The sequence below is a fragment of the Otolemur garnettii genome, unplaced genomic scaffold (genome assembly GCF_000181295.1).
Source record: "Otolemur garnettii isolate 467f Iridium unplaced genomic scaffold, OtoGar3 scaffold00155, whole genome shotgun sequence".
Taxonomy (NCBI): Eukaryota; Metazoa; Chordata; class Mammalia; order Primates; family Galagidae; genus Otolemur; species Otolemur garnettii.
This window is the reverse complement of record NW_003852550.1, coordinates 2,720,313-2,731,494: the sequence shown is the minus strand read 5'-3', so window position 1 is coordinate 2,731,494 and position 11,182 is coordinate 2,720,313. Positions and strand designations below refer to the sequence as shown.

Sequence of the window (11,182 nt, the reverse complement as noted above, 5' to 3'; positions counted from 1 at the left end):
CAGCCTTGTAACAGTTTCACCTGGCTCCCGCTTCCCAAATAAAACAAACAAACCTTCCCGCGAGGATGCCAGCCCCGCTCCCTGGCGCCTCCAATGCCGCTTGTGCTCCGCCCCTCCCACCACCTCTCGCCCCCTCCAGCCCGTCCAGCCTGACTGTGGCGCCCCCGCCTGGCCCTGGTGTCCAGCGTCTCTCCAGAGCCCTCCAGGCCTTGTCCCGCCCCTCCTCATGCCTTAGATTTCTTGTTAGGATCCTACGGCCAGAGATCCTCGCCCCCTCCTGTGGGTCCTCCAGCAGCCCCCAGGTCCGGAGATTCACCGAGAGGGTCCCAGCCCAGCTGGGGGTGGCTCCGCCTCCCAGGCCCACCGCCCCAGCCGTTGCCCACCTCTATGGGTGGCCCCTCGAGCCCCTCCGTTGCGCAGGTAGCAGAATCCGCAGCGGCCGCCGCGTGAGGCAGTGGTCACGTGTTGTTTTGCCCGCTGCCGCGCGCAGTGTGGAGTGGGCGGGGGCGAGAGCTCAGGCGGGAGGGGGCTGGGGCGGGCGGACGGGGGGGAGACAGCCTCCCTCGGCCCTCCCTTCCCCGAGTCCCCCCTCCCTTTCGCTCACCTTAAAACCACCGTGCATCACCATGGCGAGTTGCTCCTTCGCTCGCGACCAAGCGACGAGGAGACTGAGAGGTGCAGCAGCAGCAGCAGCAGCAGCAGCTCCAGCTCCAGCTCCAGCAGCAGTGCCGACCACGACCACCCCGCTTCTTTCCCCAGGAACCGCGACCGCACTCATTGGGACCGGGTCGTCTTGTCCGGGAGCCATGTGGCTCTCTCCAGCCACAGGTTCTCGGTCAGACTCCGAGTCTGAAGAGGAAGATCTGCCCGTCGGGGCCGAAGTCTGCAAACGCGGCTACCTGAGGAAGCAGAAGCATGGGCACAGGCGCTACTTCGTGCTTAAACTCGAGACCGCCGACGCCCCGGCCCGGCTGGAATACTACGAAAACGCCAGGAAGTTCCGGCACAGCGTCCGCGCCGCCGCCGCTGCAGCTGCAGCGGCCGCCTCGGGCGCCGCGGTCCCGGCTCTCATTCCGCCGCGGCGCGTAATCACCCTCTACCAGTGCTTCTCTGTGAGCCAGCGAGCAGATGCCAGGTACCGACACCTCATTGCCCTTTTCACCCAGGACGAGTACTTCGCGATGGTGGCCGAGAACGAGTCGGAACAAGAAAGCTGGTACTTGCTGCTCAGCCGCCTCATCCTCGAGAGCAAACGCCGCCGCTGCGGCACGCTCAGCGCACAGCCGGACGGAGAGCCGGCCGCGCTGGCGGCCGCAGCGGCGGTGGAGCCACCCTTCTATAAAGATGTGTGGCAGGTAATAGTCAAACCCAGGGGGCTGGGGCACAAAAAAGAGCTGAGCGGCGTGTTCCGGCTGTGTCTTACCGACGAAGAGGTCGTGTTTGTGAGGCTGAACACCGAAGTGGCCAGCGTGGTCGTCCAGCTCCTGAGCATCCGTCGCTGCGGGCACTCGGAGCAGTATTTCTTCTTGGAAGTCGGTAGGTCCACCGTCATCGGTCCAGGAGAGCTCTGGATGCAGGTTGATGACTGTGTGGTGGCCCAAAACATGCACGAGCTGTTTTTGGAGAAGATGCGAGCCTTGTGTGCAGACGAATACAGAGCCCGCTGCCGCAGTTACAGCATCAACATCGGCGCCCACCTGTTAACCCTGCTGTCCGCTAGGAGGCACCTGGGCCTGCTGCCGCTTGAACCCGGCGGCTGGCTCAGAAGGTCCCGCTTTGATCAGTTTCGCCACCTCCGGGCCCTCGGTGAAGGTGAGAGTGAGGGTGATGAGGAAGATGAGATGCTCTTCACCAGGCGCTTTGGAGCACCCAGCGAGCCTCTGCCCCCCTCCAGGCAAGGAAGACTGCACCTGCCCAGAGAGCGAAGGTCCAGGAGAGCGGTTTCAGTGCCGGCCAGCATTTTCCGCCGCTTAACCCCCAGTCCTGTACGTGCCCCGCAGCCTGAAGAAGCCCGGAACGACAGAGCTTGCCTGTCTCCCGAAGCAGCTGGCTCTGGTAACTCTGGAGAGGAGGAGAATCCTCAAGGCAAAGAAAATCAAGAAGAAAGCGGAGGTGACTACATGCCCATGAACAATTGGGGCTCAGGCAATGGACGGGGTTCAGGAGGTGGCCAGGGCTCAAGCGGCCAAGGCTCCAGCAGCCAGAGCTCCGGAGGAAACCAATGCTCAGGTGGGGGACAGGGATCCAGCGGTGGCCAGGGCTCAAGTGGCAACCAGGGCTCAAGTGGCCAGGGTTCAGGAGGCCAAGGTGCAGGAGGAAACCAGTGCTCAGGAGATGGCCAGGGCGCTGCAGGTGGTCATGGCTCAGGTGGTGGCCAGGGAGCTGGAGGTGGGCACGGCTCAGGCCGTGGCCAAGGACCTGGAGATGGCCGTGGTTCAGGTAGTGGTAAGAAGTCTGGAAGGGGCAAGGGCTCAGGAAGTGGGAAATCTCTGAAGAAAAGATCTTACTTTGGCAAATTCTCTCAAAGCAAGCCACAGCAAATACCACCACCACCACCACCACCGCCCCCATCCCCTCCAACTGGAGCAACTGCGGGGAAAGGGAAGTCAGGGGGAAGATTCCGACTTTATTTTTGTGCTGACAGAGCCGCAAAAGAACGAAAAGAAGCCAGAGAAATGAAAGATCCAGAGATCCCAGAAGGTGCAGCTCGGGGTCCCTACAGACCCAGAGCTTTTGATGAAGATGAAGATGACCCATATGTGCCAATGAGGCCAGGGGTGGCTGCCCCTCTTGCGAGCTCCAGTGATTACATGCCAATGGCTCCTCAAAATGTCTCTGCTTCAAAACGTCATTCTCGATCACCTTTTGAAGATTCAAGGGGGTACATGATGATGTTCCCCAGAGTGAGCCCACCACCTGTTCCAAGTCCTCCAAAAACACCAGATCCTGATAAAGAGGATGATTCAAAGGACAATGACAATGACAGTGACAGTGACTACATGTTTATGGCTCCTGGAGCTGGTGCAATTCCAAAAAACCCCAGGAACCCTCAGGGTGGCTCTTCCTCCAAAAGTTGGAGCTCCTACTTCTCGCTGCCAAATCCTTTTCGGAGCTCCCCTTTGGGACAGAGCGACCGCAGTGAGTATGTACCAATGTTACCTGGAAAGTCCCTGGGGAGGGGCCTAGACAAAGAAGCCTCTAACTGGGGCCCCGAACATGCAGCTTCAAACCAGCCAGTTGAGGGGTTATTCTCAAAGCCTGGAGATGGGGGGTCACCTTCAAAGCCTTTGGATGATGAGCCCTCAAATGATAAGGCTGAGAGACCTAACCTACTATCTTTTATTACAAAAGGAAATGAAATCAACCCAAACTCAGAAAGTCCCACACAGGAGCAGAGAGAAGCTGACAGCTCTAGTGACTATGTTAACATTGACTTCACTGAAAGAGATAGTGATATGCCAGCTCCCTCTCCTCAAGGACTGCCAGGTTCGTGGGGCATAATTGCTAACCCCAGACAGTCAGCCTTTTCTCCTTACGTGAATGTTGAGTTTGGAGTGCCATTTCCAAATCCAGCAAGCAACTTCTCAGATCTTTTAAGAGCTATACCAGGTGCCAACCCCCTATTTCTGGATGGTGCTAGGTGGCCACTTCTTCCTCTTCCTCCCAGTGCTACAGGTAGCAATGCTAATGAGGAAGAGGGTGACTACATTGAAGTAATTTTCAACCCAGCAATGACACCAGCAGTGCCTTTTGCTGACAGTGCCATTCGCTATGATGCTGAAACAGGTCGAATCTATGTGGTCGACCCATTTTCTGAGTGCTGTATGGACATTTCTCTCTCCCCCAGCCGATGCTCTGAACCACCACCTGTAGCTAGGCTGCTGCAGCACGAAGAGCAAAATAGAAGACGCCCACAAAGCCGCTCGCAAAGTTTCTTTGCAGCCTCCAGAGCTGCTGTCTCTGCTTTTCCAACTGACAGTCTCGAGGGAGACCTTTCCGCCTTCTCAGCCGTGGCTGCCGGTTTGGCAGCAACGCCCTTAGCCGTGGGCCGGGCCTTAGCAGTGGCCTCCGCTCTCGCTGTGGCCCCGGGCATCGGCTCAGCAGCCGCCGGCTGGGAGGCCGCCTTTGGATTTAACTCAGCCTCCGCCCGCTGGTTTCCACCTGTTGCTAATGCTGCAGATGCCGAAGCAGTGAGAGGGGCCCAGGACAGAGCCCGGGTCTCGAACCTGGGAGCCCAAAACCCATCTGCAGACCTTGTCGGAGGTGAAAACGCGGCGGGCGGGCCTGGTGCTGCCGCTGCCGCTGCCCCTGCTGCTGCTGCCGCCGCCGCCGCTGCTGCCGCCGCCGCTCCCGTTCCTCCCCCCCCACCTCGTCGCTGGGTGCCAAGACCCCCAGAGAGAGAAGATTCTGACAACGACCAAGACGACGACGACGACATTTACGTGAGAATGGACTTTGCCAGACCTGACAAGAAGTTCTGACTCTCCCAAAAGAGGTTAGTAATTTAAAATTAATTTCCCTAAAATTAATAGTCACGTTTTAATGAATCAGTGTGCTATGACAGTGTTAGGGATATTTCATTAATTGGCGCTCTTTAACGTGGAGGGTAGGATTCAGGTTTAATTATTCACACAATGCCTTTTCGATCTTGGCAAAAATTAAGTTTTTATCTAATCATCAATGTCTTTATCTAGACAGAACCAATTATCGCTTAAACATTGGCTCTGTTTCTTAAGAGTAGCTAAAACTCAAGGACAGGACATGTAGCATGAGGATGCTTTTTAACATTCTTCCCCATCAGTAAATGATAATGCAAAGCAGGACATCCAGATCGTGAGTTGAGTTCCATCACCTCATTTTCAGAGGAACAACTAAGAGCTGCTTTTCTACAAATGCCCATATTTAAATGTAGAAATTTAATTATAGCACAGAATATTAAGCAGCAGCAATCAACTGTTTACCTTTGGGAAGGATATGCTCTGCAAGTTATTTTTAAAAAACAGTCATTGTTATGCTAGCTTGCTGTGCCTTACCAAGAAGGTTGAATCAAATTGTTAGGATGAATATGTAAAGAGAATAAAACATGAATAATCCCAAACAGCAGGTGATTAAAAGAAGACAGTATGTGGCTCTGGAATGTATTTTTCTGTTGATTTTATTGTTGTTGTTTTTACACAGGTTAAATTCCAGAAACTAGTAGTGGTGACTGGCAATCACATATGCTGTGCCTCATTTTCTCCTTTTATCCCTACACCCTTCCAAAAGCGGTTTTGGTAATAAAATGATAATTGATATGAATATTGTTTCAAAGGTCTAAACAGCTTTTCAAATAAAGAATTGTTGGTGTATCTTCTGGGAAAGCAAGATAAGGTTGGGGGAAGACCTGACCCCAGGGACACCCTACCCTGGAACAGAGGAAGGTATTAAAGGGCTCCTTTCCCAGAGGAAGAAGTGAGAAGGAGAAGGAGCTGTTGGGCTTGAAAATAAGACTTAGAGTAAATCTTTTGTGTACCACATTGTGCAGTATTGTCTGTCATTTGTGTGCCTGGAGGCATTGTGAAATGATTGCAGAAGATGTCTCCATAGTCTCAACTTCTTCCCTCTTCAGTAGAATATGCTTCTTTCCCAGTGAAGAGAAGGGATGGACCCCAGCAGTTTTCATTCCAGTGGTCAGTTTAGTGAAGATTTTTGCTTTGCTTGCTTTGTGGAATGCTTTTGTGATTGGATCTCTGCCCACTGTGCTTGATCAGGCAGAACAAGTTGGGGACTGATCACAACAGTCACCTAACAAGCTCCCTATTTAGTGCAGGTGTAGCCCCCCACCTCCCCTTTCTCTCCCTGCTATAGAAAACTTGCCACACAAAAACTCACATTTGCAGCGTGGACACATTAAAGAGTGATCATTAAAACAACAAAAGGATGCTTTGGCTTGCCAAAGGATTCTATTTAGATCTCTTTTAAATGGTGAGCTCCCACTCCAACACACACACACACACACACACACACACCCCACACACACACAGGATCACTACTGCTATTATAACCATGCATTTAAAACATATAATTCCTTTTCCAAGAATTTAATTCATAATCAGCTTTTGAGGAACACATCTATTTTATTCTGTAAAGCACACCTGGAATTGGTCTCAAGCTATTGTTTGAGCCTAACTGAAAACACCATGTATAATTTTGATGGAGATGATGCATAGCTGCCTGTCCCTGTAACATATTCAAAAGGATGAGTTTTCATAGAGGTTTGTCTATAGTTTCCAATACTCTAATCTTTATTTAATCAAATATTAATAATAGTGAAATCTCAGTGGTCCTAACCAAAACCTCCCAACTTCGCAAGGATTATCTAGATCCAGTGATCATTATCTTAGCATAAATCACTGATTTTTGACTTTGTAGATATTTTAAAGATTTAGTCTTCTCTAAATGTATTGTTTATTGAGGAAATTCCTAACTTTGAGTGACTACAGCAAGGAGGCTGTATCTTACAGGGAGGCAGGAGCTTAGGTTGAAATGTAAGAACCAATGTGGAAGCACTTTGGAATGTTAAAACATTTTATAAACGTAAAATATTTTCATAGTGTCATTGGATTGATACTGGAGTGAAATTTCAACAGTTTAAATTGACAATTTAGTTTCTTGAAAGATAATTGGTCCTGAGGGTGACTCCTGCACAAAATTTGTTATAATATTAAAAGGAATGGTTGGAGGAAGGGGTGATAGTGGTGGTGGTGAAACATTTTCCATTTCAGGAAATGACATTGGTTACCATTTTAATGTAAACTGTATGGTACAATGTTGTCTGTGATATGTTAAGAACAGGCTGAATGATTTTGATCACTTTTTTACTATGAAGCTATCTAACAATTTTCATTCATTTCTGATCTTTCTTCATCTTCCTAACACTAAAATAAAAAAAAAGATGATGTTAGAAAATAAAAAAAAGGGAGTCCCGTCTTTATCAGAAGTTATGTGTCTCAAATGATAATTTTCATTTATGGAAAGTGCAGAACAGTGCTGGCACATAGTGCTAAACATGAATTATTATGTAGTTTTTACCAGTGTTGTTGTTATTGTTATTTTTGTTATTATTACTTCTCGTATCAGAAAGCTAAATTAAAATTCTCTATCCTCAAGTCCCACTTTTCAGATAGTCTTTATTTTCACTTAAAATATTTTACATGGTTCTTCAGGGTTCGGGGCTTTCTAGTTCTGATCTCTTCATGTAGTTTAGTCTGACGCTTAATCACTGTATGACTCTTTGCTTCTTTTACCACCTTACCTGATGTAGAATTCATACTTCAAAAGTACTTGACATGAAAATGTGAAATTTGTCCTGATCTTTTATTCAAGAGATAGGAGGATAAAAAGGCCAGCTTAAGGAGAGGTGAGAAAATTGGTCAACCAAATTAGTAATTGTTATAATACCACTTGGTATTAAAAAGCAAAAAACCAAACTGTCCCTATTAGCTTTTGAAATTTTAGACATTGTTAATCACCATGAAGGAAGCCTAGGCTCTTGAGTGTTCTACTGCCAAATCTGTTGCTACAAATAATAGATGCTAAGGGTTTTATTGTATTGATCTTATTTATTACAAATTACCAGAATAAAATTTCCACATAGGGAGGGAGTTCCCAGCCACTACTGATGGGTCACTTATTTTAGGGAACATTCAATGTCCCCAAATTGGACAGTGTTTGGAGTAATGAGGCATTTGACCTATAACAATTAAAGAGGACCTCACCCAACTAAGTTAACTAAAGTTGTTGATAATCATTATTCATTTGCACTCATTCTATTTTAAGAGTGATGCTTCCCTGGGTAAAAATGTCAACCACGACGCAAAACATCTACTTGAAACAAGGACCAGGACTTTAATTAAGCACACCAGAATATCATGCATGTATAAAAACTCAAATAAGATCTTTTACTTTTTTTTTTCCTCTCCCTAATCACCAAACATGAACCAAAATACTTCCAAATCATTGGCAGGAAGCTGTTTGGGGAGCAAACTTGGGCTTCTCAGCGTGACCCCCAAATCTTGGTGCGGGAAATAGATGCAGCTGACCAGTCTAGGGAGAAGTGAGAATAGTTTGTGTGATTTTAAAAGAACTGTTGTTAAATTGTCAACTTGTTGATTCAGGAAATGCTTTCCAGTTTCAGATTGCCTTATAGTTTGCAAAGCACATTCACATTCATTATTTTACTGATGGATGGTAAGTAAATGGAAATGAAGCCTGTGTTGAGACTTTTCCTGTGGTCAAAAAGGTAAGTGGCAGAGCTAGCTGCAAATTCAACTGGCACATCTGATTGCAAGTCCAGTGTTTCTCACCCAGCATGCCACACTTCCCTGTTCTCAGGTGCTTAATCTGTTATTTCCCCATTGATGATCCTTCATTCTATAGGCAGTGACTGGGCAAAAATTGCAAGTTTGCTTGAATTTGATAGTAGCAAATTGTGTTGTATTCATTCAGAGCATTATAGCTGTGGAGCATCTGCCAGGGCTTGGGTAATTTTCAGGCTGTGGCTCTTAGAATAAAATAATTTAACCTGTGCTGGAATGGCATGTTTTAATTCTGATCTGGGGAGGAGTTAGCTCATTTTTACCTCCCAAACGTACATATAGTGTGTGTGTCTATTTAGATCACACAGAAACATTGGAAAGAAAGAACATGAATTGAAGGTGCAGTCAGCACACTTCCGTAGTGATCATTTCCTTACTCAAGTTAGAATTCTCTAGTTTTCCTAATAATCCAGTGACATTTGCCAGTTATAGCAAAAAGTATTTTAATTTTTTTCCTTTTTTTTTTTCCTCTGGCCAGGGCTGGGTTTGAACCCCCCACCTCCGGCATATGGGGCCTGCACCCTACCCTTTTGAGCCACCTGTGCGGCCCCAATTTTTTCCTTCTGCATAAAATCTGATATTCTACTCTCAACCATCACAGTGGGCAAAACAGGATAACAGGAGACAGGTGGAAGAACAAGCACTGTAGAAATAGATGCTCTTCATTTGTTTAAAAAGTAAACTTGCTCTTGGCAGTCAGGCAGGCAGATTTTAGAAGTCTTGAAAATCAAATCCTCTCCTTGGGACATAAAAATCCTTGTTTAAAATTAAATTCATTTTTGGTTTAGCACCTTTTTTAAGGCTTTAAGACTATGTAAAAATAACCCAGACATTTTATTGGCAGTATCGGAAAATGGCTTTTGTAAAATGCTTAATTAAAGCCTGCAGTGTGTTTTGTCTAAGAGGTGCTGCTGCCAGACTCTTAGATGGTGGGGATCATTTACTAGAAACCATTGCTTGGTCCTGAGTGAGACACGAGAAATTGAAAAGCTACTTTTTATAATAATGGAATGCATGCATTACAACACACTCGATGTTCACCACAGCTATCAGATTGCTAATTTTAAAGCTATTGATAAAACTGCCAAGATGATGTGCCTGCCATAGGAACTTAAAATATATTCCCTAGCAATTTGGCATCGATGATTGCTTAGGTCTTATATTTTTATCTTCTTTCAGAAAGGTAGATGCAAAACTCAAGAAATAGTAAATTTGTAAGGATTTTATAAATCCTTACAGTATAAAACGTATATACTATTTTAGTTTTGCATTCTTTGAGAAGGCACCTTTCTACGTCTGGCTACGGAATTCCTTTTAGAATGGAAAATATGCACGTAAATACTGATTTCGTGAAATAAGAAAGTGATTGCTGCAAATATTTCCTTTAGCTTCCTGATACCCCTTTTTTAGAGGTTAGACTGGCATTGGTTGTTTTCGGTGAGTCTTATCCTCATGTGCCCTTTGCCAGACTTGGGCCCTTAATTTCAGTAAATTATGCCCTTTCCTATCTCTCTCTAGCTGAAAAGGAGAGGACCACAGTGAGACTCCCACAGGGCTTACAAAGGACTTATTTCCCCAGATGTTTCTTGCTCCCACTTCCCAGCCCGCTTGCACTGTGCTTGCTGGATCACCCTGCTTTGTAGGGATCCGTGTACAGCTGTGCTGCCTTGCTCCACTCTCACTTGTTGGCATGGAAGCAGCTGGACTGGTGTTTAAAGCTATTGTCATGGTTGGATTGACCATAATATGTTTGCTAGTCAGACCTTCTGAATTTACTGAATATCCAATTCCCCATAAATTGTAGTCGCTGTAGCTAGTTTTTATAATGTATACAGAGTATCCATAAAGTGCATGTGCAGTTTACTATGTGAAACTATTTTAAATTGCACAAGAACTTTATATCCACCCCGTATCATTTGCTTCTCTATAATTATTAATTTTCTCCTTGTACACTTGAAACGTAGAATATCAATGAAATCTTTATTTCTAAATTCACCTCGAAAATTGCTCACAGGTACACCCATGATGCCCTTGAAAGTCTGACCAGCAAATATGATTTTTAACTTTTGCTTTTTAGCAAGTTCTTCCTCCAGCCTTAAAGGCATAACAATCTTGCCCGCACACTCAGCACTCCCACCCCCTGAAGACGTCCTTTATTTTGGCTGCAGCTCTAACCATAGTTTCCCTTCCACTGCCACCCTGCCTCTAACTATTCCAACCTCTTGAGTTTAAGGGATACTATTCCTTTTGCCATAGCTAAAAGACATGTTTTCCTAGAATCCCAAATTGACATTTCAAATATATCTTCCCACAGAAATGACACTAGGGTATAGTCAAAATAGTTTCTCTGAGAGTTTAGGAACTGCATGGGTTAAATACAGGCGTGTGCAGACAAAGCTATAACCTATCCACAACATTTTTTCTGCGAGATAATTTATTCTGAATTTCTGATAAACAATGAACTTTGGAATATGTCTTTTTTTTTTTTTTAATTGGAGGCTGCTTATATTAGAATTCTAGCAACTTGCATTCTTTAAGTCGGCAGTAACTAAGCAGCAGAGTGAAGTGGCCCAAGTGTGCATTGGGAGGTAATGGAGAAGCTGACATGGGATGAAAATCCTGTAGCTGATCCCCAGTTCGTGTCCAGCTAATCAAGACTGGAATGAACATGCATAAGTGATGGGAGGGAAACAATCAGGCTGACCTTTAAGAAGATGGAACTTTACAAGTTCCATTTCTCTTCCAGATTCTCTTGGCTGTTCTGTCACAAAACTGTTGTCATCATGGGGACAAGGCTATTTTATCATCTGATCTAGGAAGGAGAT

The 11,182-nt window shown here is 46.2% G+C and overlaps 1 protein-coding gene across 2 annotated transcripts; it reads left to right on the top strand.

The window, feature by feature from the left end:
- Positions 1–610: 610 nt before the first annotated feature.
- Positions 611–4,481, top strand: IRS4 (insulin receptor substrate 4). 2 transcript variants are annotated; one of them, XM_012811372.1, is made up of 2 exons: positions 611–2,265; positions 2,299–4,481. In XM_012811372.1, exons 1-2 carry the CDS (start codon positions 627–629, stop codon positions 4,479–4,481), a joined length of 3,822 nt encoding a protein of 1,273 aa, XP_012666826.1. In that variant the 5' UTR covers positions 611–626. The 2 variants fall into 2 exon arrangements, with proteins under 2 accessions (XP_012666826.1, XP_023374846.1); XM_023519078.1 differs by having other exon boundaries at positions 611–4,481.
- The last annotated feature ends 6,701 nt before the right edge of the window (positions 4,482–11,182 follow it).

Excerpts from the sequence above, each read along its gene's own strand:
- IRS4 (XM_023519078.1), top strand. The coding sequence starts at position 627 with ATGGCGAGTTGCTCCTTCGCTCGCGACCAAGCGACGAGGAGACTGAGA.